A 17924-nucleotide genomic window follows, 5' to 3' on the forward strand; every position below is an offset into this window, starting at 1 on the left:
TTGTTGACCACAGTACCCTCAGTTTAACTTTTTTACAAATACAGCAAGAGACCTAGTCAGACAAAAAGATTCATAATAAAAAAAGAAACTGAAGCACCCCAGTGAAGTTGTTCCTCTAGGTTTATGATCCAGTCAATTACTAAGACAACAAAACACAGAGAACCCACGCTTTGCAATTAATTTCCACTACAGGCAAGACCATAGCAAATATTCTCAATTCCATATGAAGACTGAACACAAAGACCCTGAGCTAACAGTAGTTTATTGCAAAGTAGATGCTAGCACCTGACAAAAACGACAGGCATCGAGAGAACCGAGAAATACGGATCTTCCTGCAGATTCACCCCATCCAAGATCACCATCTGACTAGTGAATGCACGCATTCATTCAGGATTCAGAATCCCGTAGCAGATTACTGTGGTCCTTCATCTTCAGTACAGAAAGGGAGGTCCAACTAGGGAAGAACATTTTTCTTTCCAAAATGGGCACCAATCAGTTTTGTTGTCAGAAATGCAATTCACCTACCCACGGAGCAGAGTGAGAAGTGGCAAGCCCCTGAGAATAGGTGGAAAGGTACGCTACAGAGGGTGCAACCAGACTCAGTCACAAGGTTTTGGGACTGTGCCCAGCAGCCTCAAATATGTGATACAGGCCATCCACGATCTGCTGAAACAGACCTAGCAAACCCTACAGGGAAGTTAGGACATGCAAACAGCAGCAAGGGGAAGAATGGCTACACCATGAGGAAGGACACTGAGATGAAGAGGGCTGGGTGATCTGTTTACAATGCCCTCTCCTCCTCAGTAGGCCACCACTACCACTGCACAGGCAGCACTGAAACAGGACTAGCCCTTATGGGTCAGACCAAAGGTCCATCCAACAGACCCTGGCACAGGGAGCAGACAGCAATATGCTCCTGAACACACACACTGATAGTCTGGACTCAGAGCCACCATTTGATGCACGGCAGAAGGCACCCCTGGGATGACAGAAGTAGTGGGGCAAGAGCTGCTAACTGCTGGAAGAGTACCTGCTTGAGGAATATGGCACACTGTTAGTGCCGCAGAGCGCCAGACCATCCTGCTCCTGGACAAACAACGAAGTTCCACCATGTGGCCTGGCAGAGCTGAACCCCAACACTAAGCTGACTCATCACTACGTGCTCAGGCCACCTTTCCCAGGTCTGCAACCTCCAGCTGGCCTTGGGGTGATAGGGCTTCCCCCCAAGCTCCCCCCTCCATCCTGGCAATTCCACAGGATACAACCAGAACAAAGGGAGCAGTCTTTGACCTTCACCCAGCCCCTCTGCTTAGGGTGCAACCAATGCCACTGACCACAAGAAGCTGGGCCATGCAGGGCAGGAGCTGCAGTACGGGAGCTGCTGAGGTGTCCAGCAACTGGCTGCACAGCCTTACGTGTCTTTGCTGAGCCTCAAACACCCCTCAGAGCTGGACATACTCTGAGCTGTTCACTCTCTAATACCTACTAGGGCTTGTTAGCAGGGACTGGCTGAGGAATAGGTCCAGAGTCCCCAAAAGATAATGGAGAGGGCAGGGTGCAGCAGGCCACACATGATGGTCTTCATCTTCCAGTGAAGACTCTGAAAGTAACAGGCTACATCAAGTCACAGGGTCTCGTCGTCTCCTTCTGGCATTCCCATTCCTTTGCTCATGTCCATCACCACCATCAGCTAACACCCACCAACTCCTTGCACACCTTCAAAAAGGGTGGGAACTGTCAGGGCTTCATCTCCACCTTCTTATTTCAGTGGTCACCATAGCTTTCAGACGCCTTTTTGAAAAGGGAAAACAGGACAGTCTGGTCGTCAGGTGAAAGGTTAGCCCCACTTAGTCAAACCAATGGCAATGTGCAAAAGGAATGTCTTTTTGACAAATGACTGTGTGTTGTTTGACAGAATTAGTCTGCTGAATAACATGCTAAGTCTCAGAACAAACATAAAGCACAACAAAGCAGCTGAAAATAACATTAATAGGCTGATGCACAAGTGGCTTGGTATTTGTCTGGAAAAGACACCATTTGGCTTTGTTAAGTTGAGGACTGTTTTATTTTCCAGTGGGCCGGAAGTGCTTTTCTGAGTTTTTGACACTTTGCTAGAGCAAGTAGGATGACAGTCCTCATGGCAAGAGACAGCACCATCTCTAATCCCAATAGCAAACCACCCCACAAATATGGAGACCCATAGAGGCTGGAAGCTTGGTTACAGAACATAGCACCCCAGTTCTCAGATCCTTTTCCCATCTTCAGTCAGACTAGCAGAGAGACTAGATCAGCTATTGGTGGGTTTTAAAGGCCTGTCACACCTCTCATCCTGGAGCAGGATTTCTCTGGGTAGTGGTGCTGATAGGCTTTTACCCGAACATAAGGCAGGGAGTCTTGAGTCTCAAATTATTCTCTATTTACTCTCAGTCACCCCCTGGACACCCCTCCTCCATGCCTTGCTACACTTCCAATTCCTGCCCCACTTCAGTGGCAGTTTTCTGACCGAACATCACAAAGTCTCTTGTCCCCTGGAAGGGAAAACGAGGGTAAGTAGTATTGCGGAGGAGCACCCCTTTCAATAAAGGGCTCAAGTAGCAACAATATTTGCAAAGTTAGAGAAACGGGTAAAGTAGCACTAATTTAGACAGAGGTTTGGGAAAGAGGGTCCCCCATGGCACCAAATTCAGCCACTTCAAATGGCCTTAGTCCTTCACACCCCAAGTCTGTGCCCCCTCACAGACTACTACCCTGTCACATCAGAGTCCTCCCCTCTCTCACAGCTTGTCAGAAGGACTGCCTATGGAGATACCCCCTCACGGACTTCAACATCTAATGAGAAAACAACGAGAAGATAATAGACGTAGTGAGGAGGAAGAATGATCTCCAGCTACTAAGAAGGAGACACAAGAAAACAGTAGAAGCAACGATGCTGGGAGTTATAGAGTCTGTGGCCAAAGACAATACAGCTGTGAACAAGTAGGGGCTGCAGTCATGTTTGTGTGTGCATTTTCTTCAGGAAGAAGGGTGGGCAATGTAATTGTAGATGGATGAGCATAGAACAAGCGGAGGTACTGGTCCTCTAGCAGAACAGAAGGTGCAAGGACAGAAGGAAGTTGGGACTGACTGCACATGTACACATCGGGTCAGAGAGAGTGAGAACAGCAAAACTGAAAAGTAAAAAAAAACAGCGTGAACAGAGACCATGGTTAGATGAGACAGAAATAAACTGCAGAAACAGGAGCATAAAGAAAAGTTGAAAGAAATAAGAAAAGTCTAATGCTAAACAGGGAAAGGAGGAGAGAGAAAAAGGACCTAAATGTTTAAATAAGACTGTTCTGTGCAATGAAAGGAAGGCTCTATGTGCTAAATTAATAAGAAGAAAAATATTTGGAAAAGCAGCCAAACCAAAGTGATTTTCAAAAGCGTAACAATGGCAGCTGCAACACCATCTCATTAACCTAGCGAAAATGAAATCAACAGGCACACAGAGTGCCTGCCTGCAGCGTGCAGAAGTCAAGAGATTAGGTCCTTCAGCTAACTTACTGTCTAGGCAACTCTGTTTCTATATAAACAAATACAAATAATTTTTCTAGCTTTTAACTTACAAATATGCAGTTCTGATGACTTCTTTTGTTGAAAGTATTTAATAAAACAGTATGCTTAGCACACTGTTAGTAGTACCAGCTTTCTTTCTAAACCAGGATGCATATGGTGTAGCAGCCAGTGGACCATTTTGGAGGGGTGTGATTTGCTGTTACTGGTAGGGAAACAGTTGCACCAAATTCTCAAATGCCAGATAAGAATAGAATTGGTCAAAAAATATTCTTCTTCAAAACAAAACAATAAAAAAACCCAACACAGAAGTTTACATAAATTCTACACTAAGCTACTATCCGTAGCAACCAGCTTCTAGAGCGCCTTGTGCAATTACCAGACTTTCAAAAAGTATCTGCAGAGTCAAAAAGTCCCTGACCAGCTTGGTAGTAAAGGATTCTGTGTACACTGACACTTCAAATAGCTGTAAGAGATTTTGTAAAAGGATGCCAAGCCAAAGGTTAGGTAAGCTTTTGTAAGGCCATTCTAACGGAAGTATTACACAGTAACTCATGACTGAGTCCTTTCAGCAGATACTGTTACAGACTACACGAATATCTTCATCCCAAAGAGTCGACAACAGCAGCGCTGTGGTCTTGTCACTCCTCTTCTGATGCCTTCTACTTTCTTTACATGCTGGTAGCTTGTTGTGGGGGCACCCCAGGCGTAGGCTGACGAGGCAAAGTATACATGGCTCCAAGGAACTGGTCTGCAATGCGACCGGCTTCTCTCAGTCCACTCAGTAAAGCACCATGAACAGTTGCAGGGTAGTTGCGAATAGTATGTTCTCCCGCAAAAAACAGGCGAGGAATGGGCTGGGGGGAACAGAGAACATTGTTAAGGCTTGTTCATGTTCTTTCAGATTCTGCAGCAAAGAGATACTTTAAGAAGAATTTTAGAAGTCCTCTAATCACACCACAGTCTCCATTAACATGAAGGTGGTGCATATAAAATAGTCTATATTGAAAAAATATTTTAACCTGTCCTACAAATTACCAAGAAAATCTTTATATACCCCTTTCATTTCACAGGAGGGTTTCATGTTTGTAACGACTGTAATATGAGGAAATATTTTCCAATTTGCCAATATCTTTGCTTTGATACAAAGATAATAAAGCTCTACTTGAAAAACAATACTTTCAGAAACAGATAAGCAGGGGAGATTAACGTCCCCAGCTGTATACCGAAAAAGCTGTATACCGAATGTTGTGTCTACAACTCTACAGCCAAACTGTTAAATATGTTTAAGAAGAATGATGGTTTCTGACCCTGGGACATGAACTCCAGCACAGTAAGCAAACAAAAACTTCAGCAATTCACTTAAATTAGCAGTTTCTCTTTAAACTGAAACCTAAACCAACCATTGACAGAATCATAAAAAGTAAGAGAAAAAACAGACTTTCATATATTATACTCTGCAGAGAATCATTTTATCCATAGCTATGTTTATTAATGACTTGTATCACTAGAAAAATAACCTAAATAAAGCCAAGGCCATACATCCTTCTCTACTAGTGCTTTCAGAATGGTTACTGCTTTCAAAACTTCATCCTCTCAAAGTGAACTGGAGGTGACATATGCCTTCATTGTGTTCGCTCCCAATTTGGGAGAGACCTTCTGATTCCTTTCCTCTCACTCTGGCCTTCACCCTCTTTCAAATCACTACAACTCACTGAAATATGGTGATGGACAACATAAATATGGAGCATGAAACACAATAAATGTATAATATTATAATACTCTGTTCAGACATTACCAAATTGACTTTCTGAATAAAACCACTCTTTTTCTAGTAAACAAATGACACTAAATCTGGGAGGGCAGAATGGGTGGAAAACTGAATTATTTTACAGGTTCTAATCATTCATCAGAAGATGCAAGTTACCTAAACTTGTGTTTAGATATGTATGTAAATTACTTAGAAAAATCATCCTGTTTTGAGGTTTTTCTAAAAAGAATTGAGATATCTCTCACCTGAGGAGCACCTGGAATGGCTGGCCCTGGAGTAATTGGCTGAGCCATCAAATCATAGTCATTTCCAGAAGATCCAGCTGCTACATACGAGTACGATCCCCGGGCCCATGGGTCAGCACGCCAGCGGGACACCACAGTCTCTTTAGGCTGAGACAAGACAGAAACTTCAGTTGCTGACACAGTGCAAGTTCTACAATTAGTGCAAAATACAAAAGATGCAAATGGCAAGAATAAAAGACACAAAGTCATTAGGCTAATGTCAATGGTGGAACTCCAAGTCTTTATTCCATCATACCACATACTAAGGTAAGTAACTTGTCTTCGGTGGCAATACCTTAATTCTTTCCAATATATTAGCAGAACCTACTGCACATAGCTTCTGCACTGGAACTCAGACTTTGTAGCCAGCTGTACATGCACACTGTGTACTGTTTGCTCTGTTTCTTCTCCTATTACCAACATACTGACAATGCACACTTCCTACTCCTTTTCTTTCTTTCAGCCACAGCCCATCTGAATATCTCTTCCGATTTGACTATGATAGAGGCCTATATAAGGTCTGTAACTCATCTGGGAAAATGATTGCATGAAGGGCACCTGCACAAACACCTGTATTTCTCCAATCCATCTGTTTTGCCAAGGTAATGGTCATGATGAAAGATATTCCACTGAAACATGCAACAGTGAGAGCATCACCAGGACTCAAACCAGTATCACTCTAAGGCATAACAGCAGTCAAGAGAAAATGGGACATCTTCATAACCTCCGAGACATAACATTGAAAATTGATGGGTGTGAATCTTAAAATAGCCCAGACTCTGTCCAAATGTGTAATGCAGTTTTAACAAGAATCATACCCTGTAAAAATGCAAACATCAAGACAGGAACCTCATCTCCCCTCCTTGGGCATGAAGATATTTCATGGAATTGTTTCTACTTGAACAGGCCTTCCCACAAAGAAAGAGAAAGAGGCTCTATCTAGCAAGGGCGTTATCCAGAAACCAGTCCAGCAGCCACTGTACCACATCATGGCAAGGGACCCCAACACCGACAGGTCTGAGATGATCTCTCTGAGGCTGGCCTCTGCTGGACTATATTTGTTGCCTTCTGCTGAGTCTGTGGAAAGGCCACAGAGGACTGGGGCCATGTTGCAAGGTGTAAGACACCACTGGGGTTGGAGACCGCATTTCCCAATATGGTCTGATGACTTAATTGAGAAAATTCCTCACCACAATCTTCAGCACTTTTTTATCCAAAAGGTAAGAAACTGAGTGATGAGCCAGCCCTCATATATTGACTGCTTCTTGAGAAAAAAGTAACCTCACATTTCCCTCCTTGTTGGATGGAGACCACTGTGATGGCACTGTATGTTATCACATGTATGTCTGACAAAGAAAACTTTGAGGCATTTCATAAATTTCTTAATTCTCTCTAGTAAACACATGAAGCATTGCAGTCTAAACAGAGAATAAAGCCAGACAGAAATTTTACTTCATTGAGGTAGTTTTGAAGGTATGGCTAACCCAGACACAACTGTAGAGCAGAATACAAAAGTACCAGTTCCCCAGTATTGAGACTTCACCAGACCAAACAGCAACTGTGGTGTTCATGTGCCCACACACCCACATATGGGTATGAGGCAACTTTTATTTTCATCCTGACAAGCAAACACTGTAATTAGGATTCCCTGTGAACAGGGAGAAGGATGGCTAGAGGATTGTATTGGGTTTGCGGGGCAAGATTTTGGTAGCGGGGGGGCTACAGGCGTGGCTTCTGTGAGAAGCTGCTGGAAGCTTCCCCTATGCCCGACAGAGCCAATGCCAGCAGGCTCCAAAAGAGACCCGCTACTGGCCAAGGCTGAGCCCATCAGCAACAGTGGTAGGGCTTCTAGGATAACATATTTAAGAAGGGGGGAAAAAAACTGTGCAATGGCAGTTGGAGAAGAGAGGAGTAAGAGTATGTGTGAGGAACAACTCTGCAGACACCAAGGTCAGTGAAGAAGGAGGGGGAGGAGGTGCTCCAGGCACCAGAGCAGATTCCCCTGCAGCCCATGGTGAAGACCATGGTGAGGCAGGCTGTGCCCCTGCAGCCCATGGAGGTCCATGGTGGAGCAGATATCCACCTGCACCCTGTGGAGGACCACACACCAGAGCAGGTGGATACCTGAAGGAGGCTGTGACCCTGTGGGAAGCCCAATCTGGAGCAAGTTTGCTGGCAGGACTTGTGACCCCGCAGGGGACCCATGCTGGAGCGGTCTGTTCCTGAAGGACTGCACCCTGTGGGAAGGACCCATGCTGGAGCAGTTCGTGAAGAACTGTAGCCTGTGGGAAGGACCCACAGTGGAGAAGTTCGCGGAGAACTGTCTCCCACGGGAGGGACCCCATGCTGGAGCAGGGGAAGGGTGTGAGGAGGAAGGAGTGGCAGAAACAACGTGTGATGAACTGACCCCAACCCCCATTCCCCGTCCCCCTGTGCCGCTTGGGAGGAGGAGGTAGAGAAAATTGGGAGTGAAATTGAGCCTGGGAAGAAGGGAGGGGTGGGGGGAAGGTGTTGAATGAGGAGGATGACTCACATTCCAATGAAATGTTGCTTTCGTTTAACTTTTCTACTTCCTTGTTTTGGACAGATACAAGGATCTGCACTTGCACAGGAAGCTCCACTTCACATATAGTTGTTCATCCAATACAACAGGTGAGATTGCAGTTTATCCAGACTGATGAATGGCTGTCCAGAAGACAGCCTCCAGCAAATCTCTCCACCATCAAGTGCTCGCACTACATAAGCACCTGAACTGTGAATACGTTCAAATAGAGACTCACTTAGAGATCTCACTTATCACATCGGAGAACTGCTTTCTCCTTTGAATGACTGACCACATATGGAATCATTCCGTAACAGGGGATTATCAGTTAATGCCCTGAAATATTTTAGAAGTTCAAACAAGTTCTCTAAATTTCATGTTTAGCTGCAGTAGAATCTGTATTTCTCAAGATTCTGTGATTTGCTAGCGTGTTTTTTTCACTTGAAAACCCTACTAGAGAGCAGCCGCAGTAAAACACTTCATTCTTGGGTCATTCTAGAGTGATTTCTACACACTACATGATTTCTACAGCACCCATAGACAGAATAGTCTCAAAGCTCCTCTCAGAGACAGATTTCATTAGGAAGTGAAATTGTCCTCCAAGAGTTCAGAGGAGCTGTGGATTTACAGAAAGGCAAGCCTGGGGTTTCCTTCTCTTGTGTTCTCCAGTGTGAGACGTAAAATTCAACTGATTGAGCATTTCCAAAATATGAAATCCACTTATTAACTAAAAATCCATGCTTACAGTCAGCTGTGAGGATTTGTCCGTCATGCAGTAAAATGCTGGAGATGATAAAGCCATGTTCAAAAAGAGCTCTACAACTATTCTACAATAAAGACAACAAAGTGAATCTGTTCCTCATGTGAAATACCAAACAAGTACACAGTCCAATTTACACCTGGCCAAATGCTCAGGAAAGACTGGTATATTAAAGTTACCATATATTTTTTTCTATTACTTTACTATACAGAAATCCTAGTGGAGCAGAGCTATTTATTTACAACCAATGCCATTTGTAAGAACTGCTTCCACACTGCCTGTTAGGAGAATAGACCAAGTATTCAACCAAGTCACGCACACCGTAGGTTGAACAGCTATAAGACTTCAAATTAATGTCCTAAGCACACAAGCTTCTTTTTTTTTTGAGTAATATTTAAGTATTTTCTAAACTCCCCATTCATTAACCATTCCTTTTACACTTATTGTGTCTAAATAACCATTGGCTAGCTGCACAGGGAACTGATCCAGATGAAAGATTGCCTTTACTCCCTTCCTCCCCCTTCAGTTACTTTCCAGCCAAACCAGTTTCTTTGTGGAGTTGACTGGTCAAAAGCTTTACTGTACTTTAGAGAAGGTGCAGAACATGGCAGGGAGTATCTAAGCAGCGCTGTCACTAGCCATGGACAGCTCTGTTGTAACCCCAGAAAGGTAGAAAATCAACTGAAGCATCTGACACTCTGGAAAAGCTAGAGTTTTACTCGATCTAAGACAATCGTCTCAAAAAAACCCCAACCCAAAAAAACCCCACACACCAAAAACAAAACAAAAAAACCAACACCCCACCCAACCCCCCAAACCCCCCCCCAAACCCCACAACCCCCCCAAAACCCCAAACCCACAAACAACCCCCCCTCCCAAAACCCCATGAAACAACCAAAAGGTGGTACATATACCAAACAGCTCAATACTGCAGCCAAACTACTGAGAATTGTAGTACATTCTGAAATGCAGAGAAGTTACCCAAAGACGTTGTCTGTACTAACCTGTGGCACAGCACTGCTACCAAATATGCCTTTGAGGATGGCAAGGCACCGTCCAACAATGACATCATCGCTGATATTTTCCATGATCCCTGCTGCTTCTCCTGCTACCAAGGCCAACAAAATTGGTGCTGGGGGGGTGTGTGTGTGTGGTGTGTGGAGAAGGAGAGAGAAAAAACAATTGCATTACTTAAATAGAACATTTTAATCAGAGAAGTTGGACTTGAATAGGCATGGATCTGCAGCTAAGTCATGAGGTTAAAAACTAAACAAACCCAACAAAAGTAGTCCTAAATCTTCCACCATCATGTCAAAAGGAAAACGTGAATTAATAGATGCTATGGTACTATTTAGAATTATCAACAGAACTGATGTATTAAAAATTAAACACACACATTAGGAATTACAGCATGCAGAAGAGAGGAAAGGTTTTCTTTAGTGAAGACATCACTTGTTTGACATAGGAGTTTCCACTGGGATTTAAGAGTCATCTGTGCTACATTTAAGGGAACTCAATACCTTCCAAACAATCAAATTTAGGTACAATTAGCATCAGCATAGCAGTTAAGTTACTTGTATAAGTACTTCACTCATACAAAGTATCTAAATTTCTTCATTATCAATGCACATTCACATTAAATAATCTCAGTGGAGTGGAAACTATGAACAGTAGAACAATATCCAGAAAAGCAGCAATTCTGAGAAGAATTCAGAACTCAAATGGACAGATATTAAATAACTCAACTGCCCATGTGATGCTGTGGTGGAGAGTGTTAACGTGATTATAGGATATAAAAACAAATAAATGAGGTCATTTTACTTCTGACCAGCTATAGTAAGACTAAACATACATTTTTGGTAGTCACAAATTCAAGGAAAATCTTAGGGTAAGTATTGAAGAGCTACCAAAATAACTCAATGGCAAGAAACATGCATTTACAAGAAGTGACTCGGACCCAAGCATGGTTACTTAATGAAAACTCTCTCAGTTGATCTTTCTCCTCCTGGAGATATTTATAAACTCCTAAATTTAGCAAAGGAAATACTGCAGCTAGAAACAGATGTCAGGCATCTTGTTAAAAATTTGGCTTTAACTTTTGTACAGGTTTCCAAAATGATTAGTGAATTCCTTATAACATGGTATATACGGAGATCTCCTGGTATACATTCTCATCAAGTTACTGTTCCTTAATGAAAACTGGCTGAAGTTCAGTTGCTATATACAGGCTGGAAGACCCAATAATATATTCTGGTTAAAAACAAAAGTCTGAAATTCTGAAGAAGTTAGACTAGTAAGGCTGTTATTACTACAATGGTAATTACACTACTCAAGATACAATTAAGTCACTTCAATATGCAGGACCTCTGGGACTAGAAGCAGTTTATTAGAGAAAAAAGATACAGGATTGCTCCTCTAGTTAAACTCCATTTTCTGAAAGATTAAGTCTAGTCTTTCAAACAACTGAAGGAAAGAACAAAAAACCAGTTTCCTCTCATCCACAGGCACTGGGAATTTTTTTTTTTGTCATGTCAGCAGCGAAGTTTTTCCTAGTTTCTCATCCCTGACACAATGAGATCCCTGAACTTTTCAGCAATTATTCAGGCAACATATTTTTTCTCGATGGAACAACTACATATTCAAAATGCAGCTTCCAGTGAATTTGTTGATGAAAACTTGTATTCAGACAACCCCAAAATATTTTTATGGAATTCCTGCCTTTCCAGGCATGTGACCCTATCTTGTAAGCATTTATGCAGACCGGAAAATGTTGCTATTCAGTCACCTGGATTAATTCAGAACTGTAACAGAAAGCCAGAAGGCTGTAGCAGAACAGTGACTATTTTGCTATGCAAATACCAAAGTGGTGCTTGGAAAAGCTTCTTGCATGATGAGCATGTGTCACTGCTCCACAAAAAATTCTCTCCTTGAGGCAGTGATGTTTACTGAGCCTTGATATCAAACAGCAAACAGAGAACGTGGTTTAGCCAGAGATCAATGAGTAACCACAAAACTATGACAGAGAAAGGGCCTCATCTTTTTCATCACATGTCTCTAGGAAAAACAGAAGAGCCAGGCAAGAAAACAGAGACTGAAATGTCATTGGACTTCCAGAAAACACTGAGTGTTTCTGCCAGGAGTTCCTCTGCCGTGTGCTGATGGAGTCTCTCCATCCTGAAGTGTGTCTATATGGCTATGACAATAATCCAACAGCATGGCGGAGCAAGAGGCACAACAGCACAGGCCAGCTGCTCTGGGACATGCATAGCGTTCCTGAGGCTACAGGTTTTCTCAGCAGTCATTACCTGAACTAGACTTAAACCACTGGGAGGACTCCTGTCTGAGCTACAACAGGTCACCCAACAGCAGTGCAAACATGCAGGCTTTTCATCTGAGTTTCACTCCATTCAGCCACCTATCTTTAAACGCTTCTCAGAGACCAGCTGGTCTCTGCCAACACAAGACCTTTAAGAACTTCCACAGAGCTAATACAGCATGTGCTGTGATACTTCTAGTTTTTTTGTTTCTAGATTAATAATTGTTCTCCAATCTGTTCAGTTTAAATAGTCTCTGCCCAAAATGCTATGGCTACAGAAATACAGAATATGACAGAAATAAATAACAGCTTCACAAGTTCAGTCAGGTCTACTTTAATATTTCACAGTGTAACCTGTGAATCTAACTATCCACGAGAACTGGTAATTGATTTTCTCAATTTCAGCCATCTGACTTGTGCTTTAGCATAGGATTTTATTGCATTTCTATTTTATTTCTGTGCACTCTGCCTATTTTGATGAGAAGGAAGGTTTTGCAACTAGCAGAAAAACCTTTGCCTTTGAGATGGTCTTTCCATCTAAACCAAAACCTCAACACTACTTGTTAACTATGTAATAGAGCTATCTTAAAAGCCACAAAAGCAGATAAACGAACAACCTTGTCATCCAAGGCTCATTACTTGTATTTCTCCAGTCAAATCTTCTCAAACATTTTAACAATTAATACCCTAGAAAGGCACCTTCCTTGTGCAGCAATTTTCTCCAGAGAAAACCCACTGGTACTTTAGACAGTCATCTACAAGAAAAATAACTCATTTAATAGCGCTCACTGTATATACACTTTGCTTTTAGTATGATAAATGGCAATGAACAAAAAGAGTATGCTTGCTGAAAATATCTTCTGTGACAACCTCTTGTGGCAGACACCAGCTGCAGATAAAACAAAACTACTAATGGCAAAGTCCAGCTGCAGAAACAGGCAAAGCAATACCTTTTGCCTACTTAAGCATTTTCTGAAGAGGAGTTCTAAAATTGTCTGTCAGTCTGAGACCCATGGTCTACTATCATAGCCACTTTGCTGCTGAGAACAGGAAACAAGGTCATTCATTCAACAAATTGGAGAGACCACAGCTTGCCCTTCCTCCAGGGCACACTGCATCTTAAGCATATGGATGGGCCTGCAGCTCATCAAGCTGGAATGTTAATGCTCAGCAAGAGGAACGGAGCTGTCACAAAGCCTCTAGTCTGCTCCACTGAAATCCGAGTGTCCAGTAATACTCTGTAAAGGCTGCAGTGCATCTCCCTGAGAAACTGAAGCAGGATAACCTACAAGCATTGAGTTCTGCAACTCAGCCATGTAAGAGAATACACAAGTCAACAACATCCCTTACATCTGAAAAAAATGGAATATATCTTTGTTAGTTCCTAGACACTGAAGTTTGAAATCCTGGGCAGCAAAGTCACCTGTACCAGAAAGGACTTGAACTGACAGATGAAAGGGGCTCATCAAATCATCCCAGATTAGACAGACAAACCCAGGAAAGAGGTCTGGCTTCAAACTGTCACTTCAATTTGGAAAACATCCAGGAAGCTGAAGTTTTCAAAACTAAGACTAAATTGGGTGCCAGTCCCATTTGCATAAGAAACTTAGTGAAAGAGGGGAAGACCTCAAACAATGTTCCAAGTGTCCAGAGAAAAACTCAGTTTCAAAGAGACTTACAAACTAAGAAATGGCTTTTAATTCAGAAATGCTGAAGAGACAAATCACCCTTTTCTTGGAGAACTCAATGCATCCTCCTGACAAAGCAGATACTTAACTAAGACAACACTGCTCTTTGGAAAACAGAACACGCATGATTTGCTGTATTTCTGAAATACTATATAAACATGTTAGATTAGGTTTGGGGTTTTCTTAATACAGCACAATAAACATTAAAAAGTTAAGTTTCTCAGAATACCAGTGGCAACTAAATGGATGCTTAATAGAAGCAACCAAGATAACACTGAGTAAGTCACAGGACAACTTTACCAAGGTGCAAGACAATAAAGTAGCCTATAAAAATGCAAGTGTTACAGTAGATAGGTAGCAATCCAATTTAAACAGACATAGCCTGGAATTCAGCATTAGTAAACCCATACTTGTTCATGTTCTGCCCTAATTTACTACAGAATTATTTGCAAGGCAGTGGTGCTCTCTGCATCCATTTGCCTTCCTACAAATACTATCTTCTTATTATATCCATATGTGAACACTAACAGCATCTTAAAAAGTGCTCTTTTCTAGATCTGAAACTACACAAATAAGACCCTGGCAAAAGTAGACATGCACGACAGCTACCTTTGTACAGGTTCCAAAACAGGAAAAGTTCTCCTCTGCTTGCAGTAGTGCTACCAACATGACCGAACAAATTGACACTCGGATCCCAGAAGACACGATCAAAACACAACACAACCTAAAACCAAAGAGAATCAAGAGTTAGGAAAAACACACAGAAAAAATAAAAATAGAAACAATTACACTCATTGATGTTTATCACTGGAAAGGTCAAGAAAGGAAAATCTGGTGAATATATACTGCATATACATAATACATAAAGGTGTATACCTATACTGCCTTCCATAAGTTAGTATGCTCTCATAGTTTACAAATTTGCTGGTTAACAAGCTACAGCAGACATACTGAGTCAACCTACTTCTGAAATGTAACTATTTAAAAATTGTGTGGGAAATAGAGAAGAGGTCCTTACAGTTCTTCAGATAATTTTCAGCACCAAAATCTAACAAAACAGCAGTGGAAAAAATGTTTTTCCTCTCATCCACTAAACATATTCCACACATTTCAGATTTTCCCTATTGCAACCCCTGGTCTGCTGCAGTTCCCTCAATGACCAACTCACCTTGTTGAGATTGCCAAATCCCATACGCTGCACTGCAGAAGTTTTCCATTCAGGAAGAGGTGGCACAAACTGTACTGCTGGAGGCTGCTGTTTCAATACTCCCAAGGGAAGAGTACATAGCACAGCATCACATTTGTAAATGAAAGTCTGGCTAGTAGATCGGGTATTTACAGCTATCACTTCACAGCCTGGAAAGGGGTGAGAGCAAAACAATCATTTAATAGGCCAGGAGGCAAGAGCATTGGATCAAAAATTAAAGAAACTACCATAAAAATGTATCCACATCAGAAAACATTTCATTTATGGAGACAGCTTTACACTAGCAATTACTAAATTTGTAGGCAAGTGAATGTTATTGGCCACATAACTCAATTCCAGAAAAAGTGTTACACAGAATCTGAAAATGGTCATACTGGGATAAGCCTAAAGGTTCATCTAGGCCAGGAAAAGATATTTAAATATATGCATAAATAAACAGAAAGTAGAAAGCGAGCCTCTCATTGAGTTGCTCTCCCAGTTGACAGTTTCTCGAGCCCAATATTTTGAAGAACAAAAAGATATATTCCTTCCATTTGTTTGACTCCATATTACGTTCATTTATACTTCTAATACCAGATCTTACGGCACCAAGTCGTAAGCAGTCCAAGACCTCTTACTCCAAATGCTTCAATCAATGAAGTAAAGAAATGGGAAAATGAATGCGAACTTCTGAATCAGTAAATACAACTGAAAAGGATGGTGTCAAACCAGCCAGAGAAATGAGCAAAACCCATTAAAGATTAATAAATCTCTAACAGCTTCCTATACAATCAATCACAATAAGAAATGTGGCAGTTTATCTAACCCAAAACGTATAATGGGAGGTTTTTTAATGAGATCAATCTTCACATCTGCTTCCAGAAGCACTGAAATCTAATTTCTATGATCATACTCCCTCAGAGCAGTTTTCCAGAGGAGGTGGTTTCATTTACCTGATGCTGTATAGCGAACCTGTCGAACTGCTGTGTTTAATTTAATATCCAACCCTTCTGCCAAGGCTACAGGCACACAGGAATATCCATTCCTCACAGTCAAGTGACTGCCTGTGAATTCAAAGTCATCATCCTAAAATGAAGATGCATAAAATCCATGCATTCATAATGAAATCACATAGTTCAATAGAAAATAATCAGCAACTCTACACAATGGCAAAATTTTTTCAAAAACTTCTTTTCAAGACTGAGTCAAATTTTAAACTCTTTCTGTTTATTAGTCAAGTAGTAAGTATAGGAACTTTCACTGCACATTATTATTAGAGATTGTTTTGGCAAGAACAAAAAGCTGTCTGGAATTTCATCAGCAAATAATAATCATGTAAGAGATCAGTATCTGCATAAAAGCAGATAGTACTTGAGCGTTTAGAAACTGTTAACATAGAGAAGCTTCCATGAGAATGAAATAAATATAGCTTAAGTTTTTTGTGTTGCTGAATGAATACATTAATTAGCTACCTGGTCCCAGTGCTTCAGTGAAAGTGTCGACAGGGGTGTAGCATTAGCAAATTCTAGGTTTGCAAAATGCCAGTCGAGTATTTGCCTGTCTCTTGATGACAGATATACATCACTAGGAAAAAAAACCAAACATTATACAAAGACATTTAGTTTGCTAGAGTAGGATGTTGCAAATGCATTGCTTTTGAAAATTTATTCACAATCTTTTTTGTTTGAGTCCTTCCTTAGTGGAGAAATAAAAAAAAAATTGAAAAAGAACACAAGCGGATTCTGTTTCAAACATTTGGGCCTCCTTCATGAAAGCTGAATATCAAAAAATGGCAAATTCACATTTTCAAAGTAGAGTTCATGTGAAATATTCTAAGTGAAGCTAGAAACTTAACTTTAGAAATAAAAAAAGTTACATAAATAATGGCTTAAGTAGCACGTATAAAGATGACAACTAAAAACCTAGTATAATCACACAGAGCGCAAAATAATAATACTCTGCCAAAATAAGCAGGATTGGTATGCTATCATATTGACGGGGATTTCAAATCTCAAAAGACTTCCTGAGATCAGGTACTGGTTACAGTAAGGATTTCTACTGTAATGCGCCCTACATAAGAACCACTTTTTTTTTTGAATCACCTCTAAAAATGAGAAAGATGAGTTCTAAAACCGAGGGAGCTCAAACTTTGTGCTTGTACCTTCCTAACCCCTTGAGTTACCATAATTAAAAGAAAGCATACCATAGCGTTTTTGAAACTCAGTGAAAAGTAGTAAAAAACCTACTTTCCTGAGTATTTATTTTTATAGTTTGTGTCTTTACCTTGGTGGATTGGCTTCAAGTTCTTGCAACTTCTCTTCCAGCTTTCCTTGTGTTTCTGCCAATTCATCATACTCCTAAATAAGATTAAAAGCTAACATTAAAATCAGTTTACATGCAAAATCTACATCAAGTTCTATATTTTTTCAACATTCAATTTGAGCTTCTTTCAGAGGTGGGTTTTTTTTTTTTCCTTATTTTAAAAAACATTAGTAGAACTAGGTATAAAGGACACAATCATTTTCCTTCAAGGCAGAATAATTTGAGGTGTCCAATAATAGTGACAAGAGCACAAAGCTGTTCATTGGTAACAAAATAGAAGAGCTACTACTTATGTTTAAACAAACACACTGAGCTTCCAAATAAAGGTACGTATCTTCTGTGAAGAAGTAGCTGAAAAATGAACCTTGGTTCTATCTGACCTGGGTTAGCAAGATGTCTTTCACTCTCAGAAAGAACAGTTTTTAAGGTTTCCTTTTTAAGACATATTTCTACATCAAGATACACACAAAGTGAGGGACTAACTCTGCTTGTCAAGATAGAGC

At 41.1% G+C, this 17924-nt stretch overlaps 1 protein-coding gene across 1 annotated transcript in view; it reads right to left on the minus strand.

Moving 5' to 3' along the window:
- Nucleotides 1-714: 714 nt before the first annotated feature.
- The window catches only part of KDM1A (lysine demethylase 1A), a 48662-nt gene continuing 31452 nt past the window's right edge, over nucleotides 715-17924 (minus strand). Inside the window, exons 13-20 of the mRNA XM_059830763.1 lie at nucleotides 17383-17456; nucleotides 16572-16683; nucleotides 16053-16185; nucleotides 15082-15269; nucleotides 14523-14637; nucleotides 9914-10041; nucleotides 5569-5715; nucleotides 715-4409 (exon numbers count right to left, since the gene is read on the minus strand). Of these exons, the coding sequence (XP_059686746.1) occupies nucleotides 4224-4409; nucleotides 5569-5715; nucleotides 9914-10041; nucleotides 14523-14637; nucleotides 15082-15269; nucleotides 16053-16185; nucleotides 16572-16683; nucleotides 17383-17456 (1083 nt within the window). The 3' untranslated portion in view covers nucleotides 715-4223. The remainder of the gene's footprint in view (nucleotides 4410-5568; nucleotides 5716-9913; nucleotides 10042-14522; nucleotides 14638-15081; nucleotides 15270-16052; nucleotides 16186-16571; nucleotides 16684-17382; nucleotides 17457-17924) is intronic.

Source organism: Gavia stellata, chromosome 29 (assembly GCF_030936135.1).
Source record: "Gavia stellata isolate bGavSte3 chromosome 29, bGavSte3.hap2, whole genome shotgun sequence".
Lineage (NCBI taxonomy): Eukaryota > Metazoa > Chordata > Aves > Gaviiformes > Gaviidae > Gavia > Gavia stellata.